The following is a 27,863-nucleotide window of genomic DNA, read 5'->3' on the forward strand; positions in this document are numbered from 1 at the left end:
GGTTGAGAACCAGTGGTTTAAGTGATTAAATTTGGATCACTGCACCCTAGATCAGCTCTGACTTTGGATAACCTAAGACTGACCTTTCAGGATGAGTTCCCACGAGTAGTCTGCACCCCAGACTTATGACTGGGTGAGGCGCAAGGTGGGCACAAAGGACAAGCCAGACCTGGGTCTGCAGTCAGAGTTCACGGTGGACAGCTGGTCTGCTGTGTCTCTGGTACTGAAGGACCTCAGTGTCACCCAGCCCCGAGCAGTGCTGTGCCACGTAGCGTGCCTGCCCACGCTCCCACACTCCACCCTGGGGCCCTCACTCACACACAGGAGACAGCAGACAGCTGCGTGGTGGCACACACCCAGGAGGGTCCGGCTCTCCTCGGTGTTCAGCACTGTAACCTAGTGGTATTTTGCTGAAAGCTGCCCCTCCCCCTGCTCCCAGGAGTCCCCATGTTCTCAGCTCTGCGTGCGAGTCTGTGATGACTCTTTTGTGTCCTCGGTGCCTATGCTGACTCCAAAGCTGAATGTCGCGCTGGCTGCTCAGCAGGTGGGGTGAATAGCAGCTGGCTGCAGCCAAGCTAAATGGAGCTCCAGAGCTCGAACTAGAAGCTTCCATGTGACATTTACACAGCACAGCCTCGCTTAGGATTCTAGCTTAGCACCTATTCATTCAGGGGCAACCTGCCGACCCTCCTTCACTTGAGGGCCTTGTGATTTACACCTAAATGCTCAGCGAGTCTGTGTGTCGCTAAGGGAAGCTGAAGTGGAGGGAAGGCTACCGACTGCCAAGGTCACACAGCCCAGAACTACCAGTCATATTTACTGAGAGCCTGGGCACCCTCCTTTGTGCTCCCGGGGGGAAGCCTTGGCATAGTCCTTTCAGCAAATGCCAGCTTGAGAGAGGTGCAGAAGTCGCCTCCTTCGTCTCTGTAGGTGGGCTGGAGCATCTGTCTTCCCTCTGAGGTCTGAGTCAGTGCTGGTCCCGCCGGTGGCCCGTGCTCCACCCCAAATTCCAGCGCAGACAGCTCCCTCATCCGGACCAGACCGGCAGGCTCGCTGTTTGGGTGGGAGAAGGTGGCTACTCTCCCTGACTCCGTGCTGCTCCCTAGCACACAGGTCCCCGGTCTCCACCTGCAGACCATCCATCGTAATTGTCTCCCCCGTTGCCCTGAGCTCCTCAAGGGCACGGCCCAAGTCTTTCATCTCCACTGTTCCCTGTCACCTGGCACACTGCCGGCCACTGGACTGACTCTAAGTGAACCACAGAAGGGCTTCAGCAGCCAGCGCCCGTCAGCCAAGGGTCAGAAACCTAACGGTCAAAACATACTTTCTCCCTCGTGTAGGCTTCTGAACCTAAACTGGATGCTGACCTGGAACTGTGTCTGAGTCAGTTTGTAGAGCAGCCTATGTCCAGGGAAGGTGTCTGTTCTCTTCCCACTTTCCTTCAGAATAAATGATATTCTCTCTGTGCCTCGGTTTCTCCCACTTGATACCCACGGGCCTCTGAGCAGTCTGTCCTCTCTCCCCCCTTGCCAGGACCTCTGAGGAGGGTGACATGTTTGTAGGATGGTTTCCCTGTGTTTTGGGGGGCCATCGGTGGAGTGATATCTGGCCCGGTGTTCTTGGAAGTTACTCTCCTAACCTGAATGAAACCTCCGGGCCGCTGGCTTCGCCTAAGCAAAACCACCTACAAGAGGAACCCTCTGGAGTCGGTGACAGGACTGACCTGTCCAAGCGCGCTCTCAAGATAGAGGGCTGTCAGCCCGGGCATGCTCTCGAATCACCAGGATGTATCTTTAAAATATCAGAGTCCTGTCTCCTCCATATCTGATCTAGAAGCAGAACGTTGGATGTTTTTTAACCGCTCTCTCCATGCGGTTACATGTACTGGGGACTGACTACTGCTGTGTCGGAGGGTCTTTGCCAGAAGGAGCAGTAACAGCCCTTGAATATCCACTGCTGGCCTCCCTCCCCTCCCCCGCCCCGCCACCCCGCCACAGGAAGGTGAAGATCAGAAGGGGTGTTTGCCTCTTCTGGGCACCCCTGTCGCCTTCCTTAATGGGTTCCGAGACACCGCTATTGTCCCAGGAAAAGCCACAGCCCCACCCCCATCCCCCCACCCCGCGCGGAGCCCGGTGCTGCTCAACCTTGGAGGGCAGATAGGTATCTGTGGAAGGCAGGTCGATTGTGTTTTAGAGGACAATCCAGAGCTGTCTCTGCAATTTGTTCAAATGAAGACTTTTTTTAACTCTAGCTTGAGGGAGTCTCACCTGGGTCACGCCCACCAGCTCCCAGGCATCACCTCCCCTCCCCACCGTAGCAGGAGAGTCTGCCTCAGCCGCAAGAGGCAAGGCCAGACACCAGTTGAAAATCCCAGACAGCTTCCTCCCCTCCCTCCACATCTTGTCAGATATTTCAAGCTTTGAGTCCTTATTCGTGCTCTGCCTACTTGGCTGGCTGTTCTTGCACTTGAGCGGCTTGTTTGCCTGGACAGGTCCAAGCTGTCTGAGCCATCAGCAGCTGCACCTCCTCCCTCGCGCCTTCTGTCGGAGCCAACCTTGATTCACAGTAGTGCAGATGGCCCGGCCTTCTCCAGCAACGCCCGCCACTCCCAGCCCTCTCGTGCCCTGCTTTCCCAGAGATGAAGGGGCTGGGCCAGGCCTGGCCTGCAGGTCAACCTGGGGCTACCAGGGAGACCACTCAGTTCATGCCCTGGCATAATAACCCAGACAACACAATAAAAAAAAAAAAAATTTTTTTTTCAAATCTGAACCACATCAGTAAGGATATGTCAAGGTCTAAGTTCAGATTATGCAGGAAACACTTCCTAGCCTGCAGCAGAGCTCATCTGTTTTTGCAAATAGCCCTGGTTCTAGCTTCCTAACTCTGCTTGCTAACTGTTACTGAGAGCTGAGAGAGAATCAGAGACAAGGGCAGGTGTCAGACATCAGCGTTCCCTCCTTCCCTCCCCTTCTCTCCCTTTAAGGCAGACTGGGCAACTTCTCTACTGCGCCTTGCTTTCTCAGACGGGCTCCAGATGCCGAAAGGTGGTGCCCTGTAACATACCACTGTCATCAGTTCATTTCCTTTTTCCTTGTCCCTCTCCAAGAGAAATGAAGTGGCAGATGACAAATGTGAGCGGAGTCGGGGGTGGCCTTGGACATAAGAAAGACATGCACACCAGGGCTTGGACATCACTCTGCCCTCCTGCTGAGCTGCAGGCGAGGCGCAGGAATGGGGGTCCCATCTAGCAGGCTGGGCCTGGGGGAGACCCACAGCCATGCTTTCTGGCAGCAGCCTGCAGCAGGGTGGGGTGCTGGGGCCACAGGCTCCTCGCCCACCCGTGTGGCTTGGCACCAAGTGCAGAGACACTGGCTCATTCAGGTCATCCGTAAACCTAAGGGACACTAGCACCTACTGGAATACCATTGCTCCAGCAGTACCAGTGTTCACAGGATTTACCCTGAGGCTCAGCTGCCACTCACATTATTTCCAAGCATTCTCCTCCATTGGAGAAACTGTCCCAGGTGAAAGTGGCTTCAACACAGCCCCCAAAGCCAGCCCTTTCATGAGGGAATATCAGGACTGAGATATATTATCCACTCTCCCTACAACTTGGGATACTTTTGTAAGGACTGGGTATTTCTAATCCCTGATAATGCTACAGTATCTTTATTGGCACCCAAGGACCAGTAAAGGAAATTAGTCCTGAATATTCATTGGAAGGGCTGAAGCTGAAACTCCAGTACTTTGGCCACCTGATGCAAAGAACTCACTCTTTGAAAAAGACCCTGATGTTAGCAAAGATTGAAGGCAGGAGGAGAAGAGTCAACAGAGGATGAGATGGTTGGATGGCATCAGCGACTCGATGGGCGTGAGTTTGAGTAAGCTCTGGGAGTTGGTGATGGACAGGGAAGCCTGGCGTGTTGCAGTCCATGGGGTCCCAAAGAGTCGGACACAACTGAGCGACTGAACTGAAGGACCAGTAACACAGAGACTGAGGCAGAGGCTGCCTGAAGATGTATCTGCTTCTCTCCCCACCATCAGGGCCAGTCATTTGGCGAGCACGCTCATGCCCTAGTAAGCATGATACAGTGGATGGGATGGAATTAAGGGGCCTTCGATAGTGAAGGACAGGGACGCCTGGCATGCTGCAGTTCATGGAGTTGCAGAGAGTCGGACATGACTTGACAACTAAATAGCAATTCCACTCCTAAGAGTGGGGGTCTGTTCTCTTCTATCCAATTTGATAAGGAAGGAAGGAAGATCTTTTACCTTTTACCAATACTTGGGAACCTTTTTATTTCTCTAAAGCCACAGGGTAAGTATCACCAAACTGCTGGATTTCCTATTCTTCAGAACTGGCCCTGTCCTCCAGGGCTTCTGTCTTAGCATTGGGTGTTGCCTTCTCTTCCTGCTACAATTGCTGCTTGGCCTATTAGCCTCAGGAAACTTATTCTCTTGGATCCTTTCTCTTCAAGTATTGCCACATTTTATCCACCTGCCTGCTTTCGTTTTTGATCCACACATTGTCATCATTTAGATCCGCTGGTCTAAGTGACCCCCAGGCACAATCCAGGCTCTTAAGATGAGTGTCTCCACAGTCTGAAATTGACAGTATTTGTCTTAACCCTTAAAGTAACCTTGTTGTAGCCAAAAACCTTAGCCAGCAAACACCTCGGCAGAGGCACTGCCCTCCACCCCACCCCACCGCCCTGGTGACACAGGAAAAGAGCCCTGGAGCCGCGGGGCACAGTGTCTAGAGGGCAGCAGAGCTCCAGTGGGTGCTGCCATCCCCTGGCTGCCAAGCCCATTGTCACGTAACAGGTTCAGAGGCCTGGAGGTTGGAGGGGGGAGGTTCTGTCCTCCAAACTCACCATGGCATCTGCCAGTCCAGGCCCAAGAGGGCTGCCTGCACAGCCCACATCATCCAGGTGTCTGCTTGATGTCACGATGTCCCGGGCCTACGGGGGCTGCATAAGTACAGCTGCAAGCTGCCCACTAGATGGTTCCTAATGCCCCAGCACAAGGTGACGCTCTCAGGCTCCATGTGGCATTCAGTATAGGTGTAGGCATGAGAGATGACGCCCTTTTCTCTGGGGACAGGTAAGGAAGAGATCTCCCAGCTGAGTCTTCCTGGGTCTCTGTTCCAAATGAAAAAGAGCGGGCACCATCCCCCCCTCCCGCCCCCCCACCACCATCCCTCAGTGTCCCCAGCTCTGCACACCTGATTCCACCTCAGTCCATTTCCCAGCCTCAGCTCTACTGGGGAGAAACTCTTTACCCTCAGGGTATTCTGTAAGCTGGAGTGGTAAGTCCCAAACCTCCAGAAGGGAGATGAAATGACCTTGTGGGGCTGATGGGTAGCAGCATAGCCAGCATTTGTTTCGGGGTGTTGATTTCCACATATTAAGGTTTGAATTGTTACTGAGCTCCCTCGCCCATGTGTGTGACAGTCAGGCTCTGTATCCACCGTGATGCCCAAGCAGGGACGCGGTGTGGGGCGAGAGCTATGCTGCTGTGCTCTGGCACCTGAGCACATTTCCGTCTCCAGCACGGAGCTGCCAGTGGGGAAGTGCTGAAGTGGCACTCCGAAGGATCCACCAGGGAGACCCCTCCATCTCCTGCCAAGCTAAACAAACCCTGCCTTGCCCTATTCTGAATCACACCTCCCTGCAGATTCATTCCTCCTTCCCTGGCGCAGCTCGGGCACCGCCTTCCGGGAAAGTCCTGGGTGTCCGCAAGAGAGGCGTTGGAGGAGAAAGGAGCTGATGGAGGCAGGGGGAGTGCCGCTCAGTCATCTTTTAAGTAGAAAAGAAAAGGTCAGCGGAGCCGCACGGGGCCACGGCCGCATCAGCGTTGAGTCTGCCTCGCTGCGGCAAAGGGGCCGGCTCACCGGGGCGAGCGGTGGGCACTGCCAACCCCACCCAGCTGCTGACAGCCAAGCACAAAGAAATGTGTGCTCTGTACACACAGATGGGTCTGAGTGTCAGCAGGAGCCCGGTTTTAGCCCTTGCCCAGGAAGGGCAGCCCACAACACAGTAATTTAATTAAACTTGCTTCTCTCCATGGCCCACATATTTGAAAAGGTTTGGGGGGAAATGAATCTGGCTGAGGAACATCACCCTGCCGCTCTGGCACTGCCCCAGAGCCGAGCCGCAGCACCATAAAGGGTCTCGCCATCCTGATTACGGCCCAGGGCATCTGTCTGCACTGCAGGCTCTCTGGCCAGGCTGCCTGCTGGAAGCAGTCCGACTCCCATCACAGGGAAGCCACCAGGGGCAAAATAAGGGGACTCCCCGCCCCCGACTCAAGACCTGCTGGCAACAGCCTCAGCAGCACCTAGAGCCATGGTGGCATTAGCTTTCCCCACTGGCCTCAGAGTATAAGAAGGGAGAGGGCAAGACAAGAGGACCCCACCCACCCACCCCCACTGACACTGCGGCCTCAGTCATCACCCCAGTTTCAGTGTTAGCCCACGTGCCTGGTCTTCTGCCCTGAACGTGATCGGTTTTTAAGGACCTGAAATGGATTCAGCTTTTTCATATTACCCTGCTGCCTTCCTCAGGTGCTATCAGTTTTTGTTCATTATGCCTGAGCTTAATTCACACCCAGACCCGCATGACCTCCCACTGCCTCCCAGCCAGTCTTGCATTAAGTTTATCAACTCCTCGGGGCTTCCCGGGTGGCTCAGTAAAGAATCTGCCTGCAATGCAGGAGATCTTCCCCTGGGTTGGAAAGATCGCCTGGGTGAAGGGAATGACTACCCACTCCAGTATTCTTGCCTGGAGAATGCCATGGACAGAGGAGCCTGGCAAGCTGCAGTCCACGGGGTCACAAAGAGTCAGACAGGAGTTGCCTAAGCTTTTGCTTCTCCCTCCTATTCAGAGTGTCTGCCCTTACCTCTTAGCACTAACCTCTAGCCTGTCTCTCAGCCTTTCTTGTCCTAGGTCAGCAGCACCAAGCCTCAGAGAGGTACATTATCTCTGGTGGTCTTTCTGTCCCCCCTCCCAAGAGTACATCCTCCTGGCTGGTAATCTCTCCTGCGTAATGAGAATAGCAGTACCTCCGAGAGAAAGGGAATTTCTCTGGCACGGTTCAGCTCAACACCAGCAGAACACAGGCTGTTGCTTAGGAGTGGGAATCATTAGAGTCAGGCCATTATTGGAGGGGACCGGTCTCTAGGGGAGCTAGCAGAAATTACCGTTCCTTAATAGACGGAAACTCATTTGCTCAAAGCCCCCGCCCTCCTCTTTATTTCTCTGCATTCCCGACCTCCCTTCTCTTCCCAGCTTTGAAGTTAAGAAGAGAGGTAACTCCACCCGATCCAAGATGGCAAATTTCTGCTAAATTAACTTGGTTAAAAGAGATCCTTGGCTGCAAGCGGCTGTTTTTTAGAATGTTTCTGTTGGGACTTCACTTGAAACCATCAAGAAGGAGACAGATTCTAATTAAATGTAGGTGATAGAATTCTAGCCAGGGCCACTCTGTCGTTTCCCTAGAGAGGATTTGTTGAGATGGGGGAAGGGGCGTTCACTGGCTGCAGGCCCCCAAGTCAGCCCAGGCTGTCTGAGGTTTTCCTGTGAGGGTCTCTCCTTGCTTACAGTACCAGGGAAGACGTCTCTGCGTCTCCAGTAGTCAGCTTGACCTTGAACGGACCTCTGACATGATTGAGCTTCTGCAGAACTTCCTTCTACCTGTTCTTTATAGCTCTTCACTTTTATGGAGATGGGTAGGGTGGCCTCAGCCACAAACACTCCTTCTAGTTTGTTTGCTGGCTGGGCAGCCGTCAGAACTCTCCTGCCCTGGAACACTTGTAGTTGAAGAGAAAGGAAAAGTTGCTGGATTTCTCAGTTCTAGTTGTTTGAGTGAAGTCAGGTGTGGGCACCATCTGGCTTAGAGTATGAAGCCCAGATAAAATACTGGCGTGAAAGGCCTTCCCCTCCTCTCCCTGCCTCCCTGGAAGCAAAAAGTAAGGGATGGCACCAGTTTGCAGACTCCAGGGGGCACTGGTCACCTTGTAGCCTCTGTCCGTGGCGCCCCCTGCCATTATAAGTCTCAGTAGCTCTGCTGGTGCTGGGCTGAGAACCCAGAGACCTAGTCCCAGTACCACCAGCTCGCGGGCACTGGCAGTCACATCTCCCTGGACTTCCTTTTCCTCACAAATAAGAGGGTTCACCCAGATTTTCTGAATTTAACTTGGAAACTCCCTTCACTGTCTCCACCTTCCTTAAGTCAGAAGCTAGAAACTGTCAATCTGTCCTCAGCTGCCCATCCCAGGTCGACCAGCTGTGAGAACACACAAGTGATGTGGAGGGGCCCTCGGCTGACATTGATCCCACTGGTCAGAGCAGGTGTGGACTCATAACAGGAATGCAGAAGAGGGATTAAAGGACGGGAAAGTTACTCTGCAGCCCAACAAGCTGGAACCAGAGGCACACGGAATAGGCCAAGTCCGGTCCTTTCTTGCACTTGTTCTCCTCTGTGACTTCAGAACCTTTTTTCCTGGTACACGTGCTTACAACACACCCAGCAGCTGCCACTACTTCCCTCACAAAGGAAACCGAATGAAACGCAGGCATGCTCTCTGAGCTGTCTCAGTCTTGCCATATCCCTCTAAGTCTCCTCTCCCCATTCCCCATTGAAAAATTGTCTTCCCTTCCTCTGGTTCCTTTAGCAGTCTCTTCCTCAGCCCTCCCTCCAATCTTAACTCCAGACTTCCCCAACTCATCCCCTTTAGAGATGAATGGGAAGAATACACTGTCATGTCAGAAGGAAGCCATTGTCAATTCATACAGGCAGACGCTAATAGGATAAAGTATTATCCGACTTCCTTTAAGTCCAGAAATTAAGTCTTCTTGCATTGGTAATGGATTATCACTGTAGCCACTGCAGCTAGGGGGCTGCGGGAACAGGCCGTCCGTACCTGAGGCCTGGGCTCCATGTCTGGCACTGTGATGGGCCTGCCGCAAGGGACGTGCTGTGCATTCCTGCAGACACCATGGCACTATCCAGGGAACTGCCTCCAGCCCATTCAGTTCACTCCAGGGTGGAACCTGAGTAGGAGGACCTGTCTGAGTGTCCTTAATGAACCTGGGTGAGTGGGTTGGGCCTTGAAGCCTGGGGAACAGTAGCCTGAGGCCAGGAAACCAAACTTCGCACAGGGAACAATCTGTGTGCGAAAGCTCATCTCCGTCATACTTGCTGACTCATGGAACGGGTAGAGTGGCTTATCTGGTGACTACATCCCCACCTGCACGGACAGGGAAACCAGGGTTGTGAAATGTAAGAAACTACAGATTAAGGACTTGCCTCGGAAGGGGAAACAGGACCGTGAAAAGGAAGAAAGAGCCATTGGGCTTCTAGAATGGAAGGATCTTGCGGGGCATCCTTAGTCCTGTCATGACAGACAGTTGTACACACACGGGGGGGAAGTGTGACAGGAGAAGGAATGGAGGGTGTGCTTTTTATTAATAGGAGATAGAAGCAGGTGAATGGATATTAAAAAAACAAGTAGATCAAGGGCTGTTCCTTTGGTATTTAGTAATTAATCTCAACTTTAGTAATGGCTCTGGTATTGTTTCTCGGCGCACAGAATGGATGAACCTGAAAAGCTAAGTACCACTTTGGTCCGTCCAATCCCCACACCTGGCGTTAGCATGGCCTCTCAGTCTTACTGCTTCCCTACTACAGGTCCAAAAATCTTTACCGGGCTAAGGTAGAAATGGCAGCACCATGCTTTCAAATGCTACCTTCCTTGGGCAAGAGAGTCTCCTCTCTCAGGGCTATCCCCCACGGGCCCCGGCCTCATCTCTCTGACTCACTGCCAGGGTCCACGTGCAGCACCAAACTCGCAGTCGTCATGATTTTTATGGGGAAACATGATTTATATAACACCCCCACCACCACCATGGAAATAATACTCTTGTTGTGGATAAACAGTGAGCTGCTATATCCCCACTTCTCTCCATGACTGTCCCTTCTTAGAAAGGAGGGAGCCTGTCAGGATCAGAATTTGATTACAGCCCTGAAGGAGGGGTTGCTCCCAACAGTGGACAGCCTCCAGCATTTCCCGCCCCCCGCCCAGCAGTGGACAGCCTCCAGCATCGGGAACAGGACTGTCGTGGGTAGGTGGTTTGGCCCAAGTACTGACAGCAAAGCTGGCATGTTCCAGAGGATGAAACCTGTGATCATGCTAAAATCTAATTCTAGCCTCTCATTAGGAAATCAAATGCTTGCTTTCTTAGGCTTCTCTTGGAAAGTTGATTTCCCTGCCTTTCTTCTCCTCTGCTCTGTGCCATGAATTTCACACTGCCGGTCCTCCCCCCATCCAGGGTCCAGCCAGCCTCCTGTTTTTGAGGGCAGAGGAATCTCCCTGGCTTTCCTCCCGAACTGCATTGCAGCCCCTTAGCCTCTGTATCTGCCACATAGCTCCATTCCACTCTCACTTGCTCAGATTATGGTGCTTTTTCTCCTGCCTTGTTTTTCTTTCCTCCAAGCACCCCCCAAAACTGCTCTGAAGCCCCAACAGCCCTCTCTGTGCTCCTTTCTCCTTCCTGGTGCCTCCGTGGGCCCACCTCCCTTGGTAAAGCACCCCGATAAACAAGATGATCTGAGAAGACACTAGGCAGCTTAGTACCCTCTTGGCAAAGGCCCAGGGTTTCTGGTAGTATTTCCTACCCCAATTCTCAGCCTGTGCACCATCACCACCAGCTGTGGCACCTTTCCTCTCTCCTGACTCGCCAGAAGAAAAGGTGACCTGTTCCTGGGCTAAGACAGCGCCTTGGGTCATCTAAAGGGCTCAATTAAAGAAGAGAGCACAAAGAAGAAAAGGAAACCCATCTTTTCCACAGTGCTTGGGCATGTAGACAGTGCTGTCGTGCTCCCCAGGACTGCTGAGTGACCATCCCCCCTCACCAGACTAGTTCAGTAGGCGTGTTCTCTCTTTGGATGTGGATGAGGTTCAGTAATAGAGGTGGTGATGGAGGCTGGTCAGTTGGTCTTCCCCTTATGTAATATCAAATTTTAATTCCTACAACAACCTATGAAGTATTGAAGTAGACACCAATATTATGTCCATTTTAGAGATGAGGAAAATGAGTATTTGTCTGAAGTCACACAGCTAGTAAGTGATAGAGCTGGAATTCAGCCTGGGGAGACTGGCTCCAGAGTCTGTACTTGCAAGCACTATGCTGTATTGCTTTGCAGATATGTATATTTCACTGATCTGCTTCCTGAAGCCTTTATCCCTGCTCCAAGAAGCAATTCACTTCATCTCAATATAAAGCAAAGATGAAAACAACCTTAATCCACTGCCCAAACCATTCTTCCCCCCTCCAGGGGAAAGGGTGCTTTCTGAATGGATGGAAACCAAGAGAGGTGCTTTGAGCCAAAAGTGCCTTGCAGTTTAGCTGAGGCAGGATTTCGAAATGGCGTGAACAGTGCCTGCATTAGCCGATGGCATGGAGCACTGAGTGCCAGCAGAGGAGATAAAATCAGACATATGTTTGGATATAAATGTTCTCTTTTTCTCTTCTTTTTCTTCTCTAATTTTAAGCCCCTCCTGCTTTGTTGCAGTAAAATGTTGGAGCCGTAATTGTGGGCCCTGGCCCCTGAGGTAGTAGCCTGGGCTGAGTGAAGCCCACTTAGCCTTCTGTTAATCTCTACTCAGCTCTACTGAGGTGAGCCAGAGCTTTTCACTGTGAATAGCATGGACTCTGGACCTCTTCCCCATTAATAGGAATTGTCTTGAAGGGACCCTACTATTAATATGCTGCCTGCCCTCCCTCCGACCACCACACCCAAGCCCCACCAGCTTTGATACATATTAACAGCCATGATAAAGCAGATGTCCCTAGGCCTTAGAAACTAGTTTGTCTCCTCTACCCTCACTGCCAATAGGATGCAGCTTTATGACCAAAGAGTCATAAAATGCCCTAGAGCAGATTATGGGAATAGCAATCAGATCATGATTTTAGAGCTGGGGCTAGGGCAGATGCAATGGAGGAGAGTTAAGGAGCCCCCCACCTCCCCCAAACAGTCTCACTGTTCAGCCAGACAAGCAGAAAGCACTCCACTGTGCACAAGTTGCTCTGAGAGGTGCTTTAAGACCTCTGTCAATCCTTTACTCTGCAGAGCTTCCCAGGCCAAGGTTGGGAGAGCACCCAGCCTTGTCTGTGTCACCTTTTACCTAGCAGTCATTGCCCTCTGTGGGATTCCTGTGGTTTCTGTCTGCCATTGAACCTAAGAATCGGGCAGCTATTTTGTGTAGTCCTGAGAATCCAACTCCTTAGTGAGCACACGTGGCCCTTGGGCCAGCTCTGGGGCCCCTGTGGTCAGAATTCTGCTCAGTAGAGCTGGTTCGAAGGAGACTGGACAGCTCCAAGAGGGAGGAGAAAAGAGCACAGCAGTATCTATGGGAAGGTCCCGTTTTCATGGTGGCCAGGAAGGAAATAGGTTCTTGGGAGCCTGAATGAGAAATCACATTGGTTTGGGGAGTCAGGAGACCTGGCTTTCAATCCCACCTCTTCCCCTAATTAGCAGTGTGACCTTGGACTATATCATTCAGTTGCTCTGGGGCTCCGTTTCCTTGATTATAAAATGTGAAGGGATTAGACTACATGATTTTTCACGGCCTTTAAAAAATTCTGTCACAAAAACTCCCTAATTCCATATAATCATCAGCACTCTTTTTCCCTCTAACATGTTGCTATGACTCTTGCCACCCCCCTGCCCCAATCCAGCAAGCTGCCAACCCATGTTCCATTCTCAAGTAACAAACCCTACAGTTTGGCCAGGCCAAGGATGAGTCTCCTGCCCAGCATTAAAGGCGGCACTTTCGGTGCTCAGGGGACCCCTCTCTGAAAAGTTGACCCAAGTGCCTGCTACAGAGGAGGGCATACTCAACACCATGGCTAAGGAGCATTGCCGCTCTAGAGGCTGAACCAGTGCCCAGGTCAGAGAGCAGGCCCAGTGAGCAAAGGAACCCCCCCAACAGCTCTAAGGACACTCAAGCCCGTGAACCATATCCTGTCTCCACAACGTCCTCTGACGTTCCTCCGGGAAAACACCTCTCCCTTAGATTCCAGAGCCTGCATATGCCCCACCCCCAGGACAGGTGCATTTGTTCTTAGGACTCTTCCCCAGGAATGTCTCAGGCCTGTTTCTTCACCTCTCTCCTCAGATGTCTATTCAGCCCCCATGCCTTTGTCATTTCACAGCAACTGCATAGTTCCCTGACTGCCCAGAGAGCTGTCAGAAGAGCAAGGGTGGGAGGAAATGGCCTCCGCACCCTCTGCTTCTGAGGCCGCTCCTTCCTTCACAATCACCTCTGAATGTGTACCCGGGAAGCTGTTCTAATAAACAGCCTGAGTTGTGGCTATGGCACTAGGAGAGGGGGTGATTTCTTGCATTTTTCAGCTGGTCCTCGCCAAGTCCCACCCTTTTTTCTGCTGCAGTTTTCTCTCTCCTTTATTGGGGGTAGGGTAGCAGAGGACAGGCGGAGGGAACGCATCTTTGTAGCCTAGAAACATGAATAGCAGTTTCTTAAAGTGTGAGCCCATGCATACATGCTGCCACAAACACGGATACCCAGAAATTTTGTATAAGCAAAATACACAGAGAGGAGGATTAAGAATTGGCCCTTTCTTAGCCAACTGCTGCAAAGTGCTGCCGCCTCTCTCCCTGTTCAGCGCCAGGGAGATCACACCCACTCAGTCCCGATTCCCTGCATTAGTATAAATACTGGCGCTTGAAGAGACGCAGGGTCCCAGTTCAGGCAGCCTGCCTGAATGACACTCCTCAGCTAAGCATCAGGAGACCGACACCCACCACCACCACCGAGAGACACATTTGTTTATTTAGTACCCAGAGAATGGGAGCAGCCCTGCCAGAGGGATCTTTTAATCCCAACAACATTATTGCAGTCCTCTTCAGTCCCAGTCCCCCAGGGGCCCCCAGTAAAGCTGGTGCTGTCTGACCAGCAGCTTCTGCTGAGGTGGCATTTAACTCCTGGCCGGGTCCCAGGAGCTGAGGTTGACCCATTTCCCCTGCTTTTCCAGGGCACAGGAAATTCAGTTCTACCCCCAACAGAGCCAGGGACTAACACACTTAGCTTGTGAAAGGTGCACTAGAATCGGGGTACTTTTATTTAAGCTAAGGAAAAGTGGTTGACAGCGTCAATGTGTTCCCATACTTATAAAGAAATTGAACATGGTCCTCCCTTCCCCTTTATTCCTTTAAATAGAAATGATTCGGTCAATGCTCATAAGAAACTATAGGTTCAGGGTCTTACTCAATTTAACCCTTTAGGGACATTGAATTAAAAATTGAACAATATTTATTAAAATACAAAAATACACTTTTCTCACATTACAATCAATGTTCTTTTGTTGGCGTTTCCCCACCCCCCACCCCACCCCCCTTTCAAATCTGAACCCTTTATTTCCTTTTAAAGCTAAAATAATAAGTAAAGTTACATCATTAAATGGATCAGCATAACAGAGATCTCTGCCTTCCCCACCCGTGCCCACCCTTTCTCTCCCCCTCCTGAGGCAGGCCTGGGAGAGGGAAGCCTTTTGCCCCACTGTGCTACATTCAACAGGACTCCACGGCCAACTCACTGTGCGTGCGTGTGCATCACTTTGTTCGAACTGTGGATTTCAGATCTTTTTTTCTGAAGCATCCTTGGTGAGGAAAGGCTTCATCACTTTAAATGAGCCTGTGCCCCCTGTCTCCCCCTTTTCTTCTCTCCCCATCTTCTGCCCCCCTACCCATCACCACAACCCATTGACATCAGCCGTAATAATCCCTAATGAATCAGCATTTAGAATAGTCACCAAATCACAAGCATGAGAAAAGCTTCCACTCCCCCAAGCTTCCCACTCCCGGCCTCTCCTCCCTTTCTCCACCTTAAAACAAACAAACCCTTTATAAAAGAAAATCATCAAATGCCATCATTGTCGACAATCATTTGTCAGATACTGGGAACAACAGGTGGACGTGGCACTATGCTGATGTATGGCCTCCCGTGAATACCTTTTCTCTGTTGTTCTCTGCTCCCATCCCCCTCTGGGACCCCAGGCCCCTTCAGGAGCCACCTCCTTCACCTGGAAAGCCCTGAATAGACACATGCCTTGCACAGAGTGGGTTAAGCCCAACTGCAGGAATCTGACAATGTGAAAGCATTTGACTGCGAGCTACGCCAGCTCCCTTCCTTCTCTGCTCCTTCCCTCCACACTCCCGTCAGGCGGGGCACGCGGTGTCCCAGTGCACAAACCAAGAAGACCTGTGCACAGGGGTGCACACCCTCAGTCCCTTGAGGGTTTCATTTGAATTTCGGTGATTTTCCTGTTTAAAACACCAGTGTTACAGATCTGTCTTCCCCTTGGCCTCAGAAGAAAAATTTATTGCCTCTCAACATTCTAAGCACAGTACAAATTCTTAGTGCTTTTTTTTTTTTTGGAATTTTTTTTGTTTAAATAAGATAAATCTGCAAAGACAGCTCTCAGCCTAAGAAAGATGTCTATAGAAATGGGTAGTCCTGGGTCCTATGAAGCATCTTCTAAAAAAAAAATGACAGATTCCATCTACTCCCACCCCACCCCTCAGCAGCCCGCACCCTAACTCTTTAGGGATGTTTGTTGGTGTTTTAAGTTGGTTTTATCTTAGCAGTTTTAACCATATACCAGAAATCCCTTCTGGCCACATAGCAAGTTGACTTGTGACTTCTACCCCACAACATTCCCAAGATAACCCTCCCCTACCCCCTTTAAATAGAACTTACAAGTTAGAAAATAGTTTTGTTTTGAGTTTTCTTTTTTAAATTTTAATATAATCTGTTTCTTTTACCAGCCCATAGATTTAATATATAAGCATATACAAGAAAAAGTCTCTCCCCACTCTGTACAAAAGTTGCTGTCTTTGTGTGTGTGTGCATTCTATTGCATTTGTATAAGTTTTTTTTTGGGGGGGGGGAGTCATATCTGAGTTTCCTGTACCTTGTCCTTGGTATGGGTCTGAATGATATAAGGTTCAGAGATAGTGGTGACCGCGGGGTGGAGAGAGTTCCCCAGGCTGTTTTCTGTCCAGTGGGCCCCGTGTGCTGGTTTGTAGGTGTTGTAGTTAATATGGTCATGAATTGTGGGCAGCACGACTGCCCCCTCACCTGATACACCGGCCGGAGCTGCTGTTGCTGCTGCAGGTGCCGCCGCTGGGATGTCGTCATCCACCTGGATAATCTCAACTGTCCGGGCGGCTGTGACTGTACTCCTCTGCTGGTGCCGCTTGCGAAGTTTATAGAAGACAATCAACATGGCAGCAGCGAGCAGGGTCACTGCCACAAAGCAGCCGATGATGATCTTGGTGGTCTTCATGACTTCATCCAGGCTGGTCTGCATCTTGTCGTTGGTGTCCGTCGCGGTCACTGCCACCTGCTTGGGCACACGGGTGGTCTGGATGAGCACCGTGGTAGAGGTGGTATAGGCCGGCTGGTAACCAGTGGACGTGGTAGGAACAGGCTTGTACTTGCGCGTTGTGTCCTCGGGCGAGATCTCGGTGGTCTCCACTGTGACCGTGGTGAAGAAGCTGTAGTTGGAGGTGTTGAGCTCGGCCGTGCTCACGTTGAGGTAGGCCGAGGCATTGGAGTTGCCTGCCACGTTGGTCACCATGCACGTGTATACCCCTGTGTCTGAGAGCAGCACGTGGGAAAAGTTCAAGGTGCCGTCGTTGAGGACGGAGATCCGTGGGTGGCGGGAGGCGTGGCTGAGCACTGTCCCATTGGGCAGCAACCACTTCACAGAGGACATGGGGGGAGTCCGACACTTAAGTTCCGCCATCCGACCTTCCGAGATATTGAGGTCCCGAGGGGCATCCATGATGAAGGGGGCGGAGCACTGGAAGGAGGCCTGGTCCACCTCCACCAGGTAGCGGCCTCGCATGTGCAAGGGAGCGTGGCAGCGGCCGCAGCAGGTGGAATTGGTGGGTATGTACTCCCGAAGCCACCAGGCTAGCCAGAGAATGTCACAATCACAGTTCCAAGGGTTGTGGTGTAGGTGCAACTCCACCAGATACCTCAGGGGGGTGAAGAGGTCATGGGGCAAAGAAGAGAGGTTATTATGGGCCAGGTTGAGTTCCACCAGCGAGGCCAGCCCATCAAAAGCATTGCGCTCAATCAGGCTGACCTGTGAGTTCATGACCCATAGCTTCTTGAGGGAGCCGAGGCCATGGAAGGAGCCAGGCCTGATCTCCGGGAAGTGGTTCCCCGACATCTCCAGCTCCTCCAGCCCCACGAGCGGGGTGAGGTTGGGCATGTCCTTGATGTTGCACATGCCCAAGTTCAGGTACTTGAGGTTGAACAGTCCCTCAAAGGCCCCCTCGGAGATGTACTCCAGCTTCTTGAGCTCCCCCAGGTCCAGGCGCATGAGGGAGGGCACCCGGTTGAAGGCATAAGAGGGGATGCTCTCTATGGGGTTGTTGCGTAGCCAGAGCTCCCGCAGCTTGGACAGGTATTCGAAGGCCCCGCTGGGGATGACCGTCAGCCAGTTGTCGAACAGCTCCAGGGTGTTGAGGCTGGCCAGGCCATTGAAGGCCCCCACCTCTATCTGCCGGATGGAGTTCCTGCCCAGCTGCAAGACCTCCAGGTGGTGGAGGTGGCGGAAGGTGTCGGCCTGAATCATCTGGATATTGTTCTCCATGAGGTTGAGGTACCGGGTGTTGGAAGGAATCCCCTGAGGGACCTCGGAGAGGCCCCGGCGGGTGCACACCACCTTGCTGAACTGATTACTGCACGAGCAGACGGATGGGCAGTTCTGGGGCCCGGCGGAGGCAGCAGCAGCGATGGCTGCACACAGAATCCACACTTGCGCCGTGAGGTAGACGACGGGGAGCAGGACGGCATTCCAGGTGTGATGCACAGTTACCTGCCACAAGAGCTTCATGGTGTGGCACGTTCATAATTCACCATCGCCTGGGATTTTGGCTCGGAAAGGAGAACCAGCCCTACCCCGGCTTAAGTGAGCTAGGAGCTCCTCTTTCCATCTGGAGAAGGAGGTGGGGAGGGGGCGATTAGAGAGTCGGAGCAGATCGGCCGGGAAGAAAAAAAAAATCATGCCAAAACTAAAGAGTGGCCCCTCGTCTACCAGCGCCCCCCGCCACAGGCCAGCCCTCGGAAAGCTGGGACTTGCTCTCCCCCCGAGGCGACCATCCCCACCCCATCATTCGCTGTCACCTACCTCGGAAGGAAGGAAGGGAAGACCTGGCGTGGTGTCCTTAAGCGTTCTCCGCCGGAGCTGGCCACCTCGTTCCCATTCTCACTTCTTAGTTTTAATTAACAAAAGGGGGGAAGTCGAGGGGGCGGGGAGGTCAGAGGGGAGGGGAGGGGAGGGGAGGGGTGGGGGGAGACAAAATGGCTTCTAGTAAATCCGGAGCCGGCGAGCGGAGCCGCGGAGTTGAGGCGCGCCGGGAGAGCCGAGGCCCGGCGGGCTATGCAGGTGCATGCCCCCCCCTCCGCCCGAGGCGGGGCGCCGCCAGCGCTTCCCGGCTTTGTCCTTGGACCCTGGCCCCGGCTCGCACCAGCCGAGGGGGATGCCGCTTCATCGCCGGAGTGTGCCTCCGGTACCCCGCCGCCCGCTCCGGGGTTGCTACCAGGCAGGGAGTGAGGGGGCGCCCCGCAGCCTCCCAGGCCGCGCTCGCAGCCGCCGCCGCGCTGCCCCCTCTCCTGGTGTCGGCCGCTCCCGGCCCGAGGCAGCTGATGCAGTCGTTCGCTCGCGGTGCTGCGAGAGTTAAGAGGAGGTGTCCGCCGCTCCTTCGCCCCCTCCCTCTTCGACACACACCCCCTTCTCTCCTCGCTTCTTCTCTTAAGGGTTAAAAAGCCCCAAACTGGTCTGAGTTTCCCAGTCCGCCAGCTGCTGGTGCAAAGAGCAGTAATCCGTCCAGCCCCCCGAGGGGCAGCGGCGTAGAGGCAGCGCCGGGACCTGGTCCGCCGGCCGGAGGAGCGCAGCGGCGGCGGCGGCAGCCGGGTCGCCCCGAACCGCAGGCCCTTTCGGGGAGTCCGGGGGCGCGGAATCGCCCGCCGCAGCCAGGCCCCCAGCGCACCGCCGGCTCTGGCTTTGTGCGGAGAGCGAGTTCGGGGCTCTGGCCCCCGGCGCCTTCAGCGGCTGCGCTGCCCGTGGACTGCTGCTGCTGCTGCAGCGGCCCCGGCGCTGGCGGCGGCGTGAGCAGCGGGGGTCGCGGCTGCGGGGAACGCTCCGGAGCCCGGGAACATGGTCCCCGCTCGCTAGCGGCGGCGGCGGCGGCAGCAGCAGCGGGGCCCCTGCGCGCGGCGCCCACCGTCTCCTCCTCGCGCCGGGCTCGCGGTGTTGCAGGCAGCAGCCACGCAGACTGCTCTCTCATCCTTTTGTCCTTCAGTCAGAACGTGAATGTACTGCTGACGCATACTGTTCTGGGGAGAAGATTAGCGTGATGCAGTGCTCTTATGTATTAACACCGCTCCCCCTCCGCTGCCTGCCCTCGAGGGGTTAACGCCGGCGCCTTCCAGCGCCGCGCCGGCCCGCGCCGCGCAGCCCCGAGCTCCGCGCCTCCGTCCGACTTCCTCCCTCCTTCCTTCCTTCCTCCCTCCCTCCCTGCCTGCCTTCCTCCTTCCTTCCTTTCTCCCCCACCGCCCCCCCGCCCCCCGCCCCGGCCGTTTCCTCCCCGCCCCCTCTAGACGCGGGGAGCGGGCCGGGCGAGGGAGCCGGAGTGAGCGTCAAGTGAGGGGCCGCGCGCAAGTCGCAGGCGTTCGCAGCTATTTTGGTCCGATCGGAGGGAGCCGCCGGGTGGCCTCTGATAGGCTGGAGCGGCGCGGGGCTGCTGCGGAGGGACCGCGCGGGGGCCCCCGCCCCCACCCTGGGGCTCTGGGCGCGGTGGGCTCAGGGCCCTGGGAGCCGGAGGCGCGGCGGCCCACGGCGGGGCTACTGCTGTTGGCGTGCCTCCTGCCCCGACCGCGTCATCCTCACCCCCGTCGCCTGCTGACGGGGCGACCGGCCGGCCGCTCGGCCCGGGCTGCACGCTCGGAGTTCCGAGCTGCACTGGGGGGGTGAGGGGGGGACGCGGGGGCGGCCAGGGCGCTGCTGCACAGATGCCGATTCGTCCTGTTCCGCGGACGCTTCGGGGCCCCCCCGCCTACCTCGCACATTTCCTCACCTCGGCTTTAACTGGGGCTTTAAACGATCGTTTTCTTAATGAGGGTTGCGGGGGAGGCAAACAGTGGAAGGAAAGACCAAGTGCGGGGAGCTAGTGGAATGACAACCTGGGACACCACAACCACCAACTGGAAGGATCGAGGTGAACTCCCAGCCACCACGGCACAACCCGTTGTTCATTCATGCAGCGGAACCCTGGCTTCTCACTCTTGGCAGCCCCGCGCCCTTTCCCCTCCCCGTGCCCAGAGTTTGGACTGAGTGGGTCTTAAACCCTCTGCCCCAGGAGCTTAACCAGCTCTTCTTTGTTGCCTGGACTGCCTGGGAAGAACTGTGTAGCAACCTGCCCCTACTTCTGGTGAGAGGAGACTCCGGGGCATTGGATGGACCAGTGTAGGAGAGGGAGCAGAACTTGGTCGGCCTTTTCCCACTGGAGAAAACGACTGGCCCTTTCTCTGCCTAGTGGGGGTGGGGCCATCTGTGGCTCAGCCCTGGAAAGCCAGCTGGTAGAATATGGCATTGGTTTAGTGATGCTTACCCCTAGGCTCCTTTCCTTGTGCCCCGCCCCCCTCTGCCTTAGCAAGCTTGCTTTTCTACCACCTCCATGTGAGCTATTGCTTAAGAAGAGGAGGTCCTGGATCTCTCAGCTCTCTGGGTTGTGCCACACCCTTATCTCAGCATTCTCTGCTGCCCAGTAACCTGAAACATCCTTAAATATGCCAGGGAATTTTTGAAGTCCTTGAATGGAGAGAAAGCAGTTCCATTGTTGGCAAGTTGGGTTCCCCATTGTTTACCAACATTTTATTATGCATTTGCAGTCAAATAATAATAACGTTGATAGTTAATATGTGACCTAAAATCACATAGTAAGTGGGGAGCCAGTCCTTGAACCCTGGCAGAGCTCAGATGTCTAAAACTTGGGTAGTAGAAGTGATTCTCCAGAGTTTTCTCCCAGTCAATAAGAACTCAGGTTTGATTCATCTCCTTCAAGAGTCATTTACTGGGATGTTTGTCTGCTGGCTAGATGGATGGATCTGTTCTTGTTTAATCTTTCTTTACCGGGTGACACAGTTACCATAGTTGTCTCCATTTTGTGGGTGGATGTACTGAGCTCAGGCAGGCAAATAACATACTCAAGGTCATACACTCAGAAAGCAACAGAGCCAGCATCTCAATCCAGTGTTCAAATCCTGAGCTTGGTGTTTTCATCACTGTTAGAAAAATGTTCAGTATGTTCACTCTGCGTAGAGTTCATGGCAGAGGCAAGGTGGGGGAACAGTACGTAAAAAACTTCAGTGAGGGACTTCCTTGGCAGTCCAGTGGTTAAGACTCCAAGCTGCCAATGCAGGGGGTCCTGGTTCCATCCCTGGACTGGGAACTAATCCCATATACTGTGCAGCACACCCAGAAGATAAAAGGAAAACAAAACTTCAGTGAAGGGTATATGAGATGTGTGTAGGAGGAAGGGAGAGAGAGGAGGGGCTGATAAAGTAGATCCTTTATTTAACTCGTTTCAGTCGTAAGAATTATTGTTAGGTTGGTGAAAAAATTATTGTGCTTTCTGACTTGAATTTTACATCATTACAACTAGGCTCAAATACATATTTATTAATCAAAATCAGAATCATTACAATCAAATTTTTGCCAACAAGAAATAAGTTTGTTTATACCGGTAGAGTAAAAATCCATGATTTGGGATACGATGAACTCTTGGAAAGTGTTTTCTGCCTCCTGCTGGTTGTGGAAGCATTTTCCCTGCAAAAAGTTGTCAGGATGCCTAAAGAAATGGTTGTTGATTGGCGAGAGGTCAGGTGACTATGGTGGATAAGGCAAAACTTCATAGTCCAGTTCATTCAACTTTTGAAGCGTTGGTTGTGCTACATGAGGTTGGGTATTGTCATGGAGAACTGAACCCTTTCTATTGACCAATACCCATTGCAGGCATTGTAGTTTTCGGTGCATCTCATCCATTTGCTGAGCATATTTTTCAGATGTGCAATGGTTTCACCAGGATTCAGAAAGCTGTAGTGGATCAGACTGGCAGCAGACCACCAAACAGTAACCATGACTTTTCTCTGATGCAAGTTTGGCTTTGGGAAGTGCTTTGGAGCACTTCTCAGTTCAACCACTGAGCTGATCGTCACCAGTTGTCGCATAAAATCCACTTTTCGTCATACATCACAATCTGAGAAATGGTTTGTGTTGTTGCATACAATAAGAGAAGATGCCACTTCAAACCCATGATTGTTTTGATTTGTGGTGAGGCAGCCATTTACAGAGCTTTTCCATCTTTCCAATTCGCTTCAAATGCATTTGAACCATTCTGTATTCTACCGACTGTAGAATGGTCAAATGTTGAGTACTTCGGCAATTTCTTATGTAGTTGTAAGAGGATCAGCTTCAATGATCCTCTCAGTTGGTCATCCTTTTCCAATGTCTGGCCACTGCACTCATCTTCAACGCTCTTATTGCCCTTGCAAAACATCTTGAACCACCACTGCAGTGTACATTCATTAGCAGTTCCTGGGCCAGTTGCATTGTTGATGTTGTGAGTTGTCTCCGCTGCTTTATGACCCATTTTGAACTCGAACAAGAAAATGGCTTGAATTTGCTTTTTGTCTAACATCATTTCCCTAGTCTCAAATAAATATAAAATAAACAGCAAATAGTAAGTCATTTGCAAAAAAAGAAAAATAAAGTGAGAAATGCACATTAAAATGATGTATAACATACATTTATTTAAGAATATATTCCAATAACAGCAAAATTCAATAATGCAAAACCGCAGTTACTTTTGCACCAGCCTAATGATCAAAGAAAGAAATGGAGATTAGTTCCATCTGGGTTGTTAGTGGCCCTGTTTGCTGTCTTAACTAAGCCCCATTTGCACATCATCAGCTTCAAGCAGGACGTGCATGCGTGAATGGTAAGTCGCTTCAGTCGTGTCCGACTCTGTGCAACACTATGGACTGTAGCCTGCCAGGCTCCTCTGTCTATGGGATTCTCCAGGCAAGAAAACTGGAGTCAGTTACCATGCTCTCTACCAGGGGATCTTCCCGATCCAGAGAGCAAACCTGCATCTCCTGCGTTGGCGGCAGGATCTTTACCTCTAGTGCCACCTGGGAAGCCCTCAAGCCGAGCACTCCCATCTTACTCAAAGCTGTGAATCTAGCCTGTCAGGGATCCATGGAGGAGAATTGGAAATCTACTATTGAGAAGTTCCTGTCTTTGCCACAGCTGGCTCTGAGCTGATAGAGTTCCAGAGGAGACCCTAGCCCTGGGTCTGGATGGTCCACTGGAATACGGCTGCCCCTCCCCCTCGAGGAAAGAAGAGGCTGCCTGGCTGATCTGGGCAAATTCAGGCCCCATGTGTTCAGCGCCAGGCCCAGCAAATGTTGTGGAGGTGGATGGAAGGGTAGGATCAAACCAATGCTTAGTAATGAGGCAGTCTCCTGGTTAAATATTTGTGAGTGATATTGATGAGTCTGCCCAAGCTTCATGCAGCCCACGGAGTTCTAGATAGGCCAGCGAGGCTAAGGGAGCACCTTGGAAACTGTCCACTGGACCAGGGAGGCTGTGGGGCAGTGGCAGCACACACAGCCCCTTTGAACAGAAAGTGACACTGGAACCTCCGATCCTGTCACTCGAGCACCATCTAGCATCTGCCTGTTGCTCCTCGCAGTCCCTGATTCTGAGTGCTTCCTTGATTTGGAGCGGTGCCATCAGCGAATAAGAAGAGGAAGACTTACACTTGGAGACGAGAGAAGGAAGAACTCCTGTGCTGAGGGTGTTTTCACTGGTGGTTTCCCACAGAGAGACTGCTGTGATAGAGCTGGAGAAGCCAGTCAGTGATCAGGCCAGGCTGTGTCAGCAGCTGGGAACCTGCACGGAGAGCAGGACACCTGAGTTCTAGTCCCCCTTTCTGCCACTGATTAGACATGTGACAAATCTTAACACAGGTCTAAACCTTAGTTTCTTCATTTCTAGAATTAAAGGAATGGACTAGAAAATTCCTTCCAGCTCTCATAGTCCATGATTCCCAGCCTTCCCCAGATACGAAGCTTTGTGAAGAAGGTTGATCCTTTGGGATTGTAGCCAAGTCTTGGATATGCGCCGCGAAGTTGAGAAGCAGATGATTCTTTCCGTTGAATCTAAGAGATCCACAGTGCCAAAGCAGAGCAGACTATTTTCCCAGCTACTAAAAAGACTCATAGGTCACTGAGTGTTAAAGCTAAAAAGGATCTTGGAGATCATCTGGACTCAACCTCTCATTTAACAGATGTTATTAATGGAGTTCAGAGAGGCATAGTGACTTAGCTAGAGCCACACAACTAATTAATATCAGAGTCTGTGTCAATTCTGAGCTCAGCCCTTCAGCCAAGATGGCAGTGTGTGGCTAATTGGCATTTAAACCTGGGGCTTGAGGACACTTGCAGATGTCTGTCTTCTGTGCTTTTGTGTGCAGGTGCTTCATTATACTTTGCTGGGTGAGGCTAACCATGGTCTTCCACAGCCATTCTGAGTGACTTTGGACCCCTAATAAGAAGTGAAGGAAACGGTCATCCAGGGGACTGGCTCTTAGGGGACCCAGGATACTTGCACGCATGCTCAGTTGCTCAGGCGTGACTGACTCTCGGCCACCCCATGGCCTGCAGCCTGCTAGGCTCCTCTGTCCATAGAATTTCCCCAGCAAGAACACTGGAGTGGGTTGTCATTTGCTTCTCCAGGGCATCTTCCCCACCCAGGCAGGGTTCAGTGCATCTTTTGCATCAGCAGGGGCAGATTCTTCACCACTAAGCCCCCTGGGAAGCCCCCCAGGATAATTGAGCTCCTGTAAAGCCCACAGTAGACCACTCCCCAGCCTGACCTGCATCCCTGAGGCATTATCCTCAGTTGCCACTAGATGTCCATGCCTCGCAGGGTTTGCCAGGACTGAGCAGGGTACTATCTTGCCTCCAGGAGGCTTTGGGGCCCCTTAAGGTAGGTCCATCCGTGACAGGAAGATCACGTGTGTACTCCCTGCAACTCTGGCTCCTGTTTGCAATATTGTCGGGCTGCCAAACCCTACTCAAGCATCTTGTCTATTTTTATACATTTTATGCTGCCATTTTAACTAAGAAAAGAAAAAGCCCCACAGAAGGAAAAGGGATTTGGAAAACAGGAGGAAAGAAAAATATGGAAGTTGACCTTCACAAAAGGAAAGACACCAGTTGACTGGTGACTTAGTGACAAGATGTAAGAAATGGTCTGTAAGGAAACAGCCACCCTCTACCTAAGGCAACAAACGTGTGTATGTGTGTGTGTTTGCATCTTTCTCTCACTTCCACCCACCTGCACAGATATCCCTCAAGAATCAGTGGGTCATGAAGTTTCTGTTTAATGGATAAAGTCACCATTACAAAAAAGCAAGATTGTTTTTCTTGCCTGTGACCCTGTAGTGAGCCCATGGCCATGCCATTACTACCCATAAAAATGGAATGGGTTTTATTCCTTGAGCCTGATGCTTCAAGGTGACACAACTGTTCTAGTATTACCCACTCTTCCCAGTGCCCTCAAAATCCAGTGTCCCTTTCCGCCAAGAACTGTAAAGAAGGATGTCGGAAGAAAATGGAGAAGAAAGCTTCTTCTGGCAGGTCCCATCCAGAGCAATTTGCAGAAAGCCTTAGAGAAGACAAGATGCTTCATAAGAATGGCAAAGAGCTAGAGCATGGCAAGGCCTCTTCCTCTTCTTTGAGGCTAGTTTGCTAGGACTTCCCGTTTCTTTTTGGGCTGCCAGGTCTGAGGGAGGGAGAAACCTCCCAATGCCCTCACGACTGCCTCTGTGGAATACACAGTTTGTGCCCATTCTGAGCGCCATCATCAGTGTGGCCAGACAGCCTGGAGAGGACCAGCCAAAAGCCTTGGAAATGTACTCTTCAGGTGCACTAGCCTGTTATAAGCCCTGTGGTTTATCCTTCCCTTTAATTGCCTTCGTGTGGCAATGACAACAGTGATGTTGACGGCAACATTGCCCGGAGCGTTGGTTGGTTTCCATGTTGATCATCACAACAGCTCTGCAGTGGAGGTACCCTTAGATTCCCCATTTTGCAGATGAATTTAGGAAGCTTTCTCAGAATCACAGAACTAGTAAGTAACTTTATTGCTAGTAAGTGAGTTTAAAGCTGACATAACAGATTACCACATATTTGGTGGTTTAGAAAATCAGAAATTTATTCTCTCACAGTTCTGGAGGCTAAAAGTGCAAAATCTGAAAGGGCCAGCCTCCCTCCAAGGGGCCTAGAGGGGAATCTGTGCTTGGCGTTTTGTCTGTTCCAGCCCCAGTGACCGTCCTGTTCCTTGATTTGTGGCTGTATCACGGCCATCCCCTTGGTCATGTTGACTTCCCCTCCCCTGTCTGCCTCCTCTGACATATAGGGACACTTGCCATTGAATTTAGGGCCCACCTGGACAAGCAAGGACGGTGTCAAACTTAATCACATCTGCAAAGACCCTTCACTTAATTTCATCTGCAAAGACCCTTCTTTCATACCGGGTAGCATTTACAGGTTTGGGGTTTGGGGCATGGGCATTATCTGTCTGGGGTCCATTCAGCTGACTGCAGTGACAAGAGTCTGGTTTCAATCTCAAATCTATTCAGCATTCAAATTTTAAACCACTGTGATAATGTGATGTGCCACTTAGGAAGAGAAGGGGGAGGGTATATCTTAATCACCAGCATGTGTCCTCTGTGTTCTTGTACTTGTGAGGGGGAAAGGAGAGCAGCCAAGTATGGGTGATGTGGCCACTGGGTCTTCCCCTTGGAAAGTGAGCAAGTTCCCTGAGTCAGTGCGACAGGAATCATCACGTGGACCAAGAGAATGGGCAGGTAGACCAGAGAAGCTCACAAAATCTGCCTCGATTCCTCTTTGTGATACTTTTCTCACTCTTTATATGGCCTATTGGTTTTTATCCCAAAGATCTTAGAACATCTAAGCATTTACCAGTAGTATTAGAAGTACTGCTTGGCACTGCTACAAAATGGCAAAGCTAAGTCACAGAAATGTTGAGTTTCACACTCACTGGAGATTTAAGAAAAGCCTAAAGATCAGAGCCTAGCAGATGTAAATGCAGATGTGGGAGTGAGAGTTATGAGTAAATGGCTTTTCAAGTATCTCCAGCACAAATTGGATCCTTAACCAGGAGTCCATGCCTGCAGTTATACACAAATACACAGTGGTTTTATACATTTATTCAGTTTATTCATGTTTTGGTTGGTGAAAGCCCAAACACTTCATTTCCCCCAGCTGAGTCCTAGAAAATATGTTAAATGAAAGAGGGAGAGAGAGACAGAGTGAATGAATAAATCCGATGGATGGAGAAGCCTGGGAGGCTACAGTCCATGGGGTCACAAAGAGTCAGACACGACTGAGTGACTTCACTTTCACTTTCATGCATGCATACATACTACTGGGTATTATACTGTGTGGAGGTTATAAAAGTATTCTGGAATCAGAGAAACCTGGGTTCAAATCATGGTTCCATTTGTCTACTTTGTATATGCTGTGTATGTGAGTCACTTCTTTAAACTTCAGCTTCTGCGTGTGTCTATTGGGATTGACAACTGTACATATTTTGTGGTATTATCTAACCAGCAGCAAGTAAGGAAAATCCATCAGTCTTAAGCTAATAGTAATACTAGTAGCAGCAGTAGTA

The 27,863-nt window shown here is 51.8% G+C and overlaps 2 protein-coding genes across 2 annotated transcripts in view; one reads left to right on the forward strand and one right to left on the reverse strand.

Annotated features, from left to right (window-relative positions):
- SND1 (staphylococcal nuclease and tudor domain containing 1) overlaps positions 1–27,863 on the forward strand; it is a 419,879-nt gene that overhangs the window by 338,821 nt on the left and 53,195 nt on the right. The gene's annotated exons all lie outside the window — the stretch shown is intronic.
- On the reverse strand, positions 15,929–17,933 carry LRRC4 (leucine rich repeat containing 4). The gene has a single exon (XM_052638360.1). It carries the CDS (start codon positions 17,931–17,933, stop codon positions 15,975–15,977), a length of 1,959 nt encoding a protein of 652 aa, XP_052494320.1. The 3' UTR covers positions 15,929–15,974.

The sequence above is a fragment of the Budorcas taxicolor genome, chromosome 4 (assembly GCF_023091745.1).
Source record: "Budorcas taxicolor isolate Tak-1 chromosome 4, Takin1.1, whole genome shotgun sequence".
Lineage (NCBI taxonomy): Eukaryota > Metazoa > Chordata > Mammalia > Artiodactyla > Bovidae > Budorcas > Budorcas taxicolor.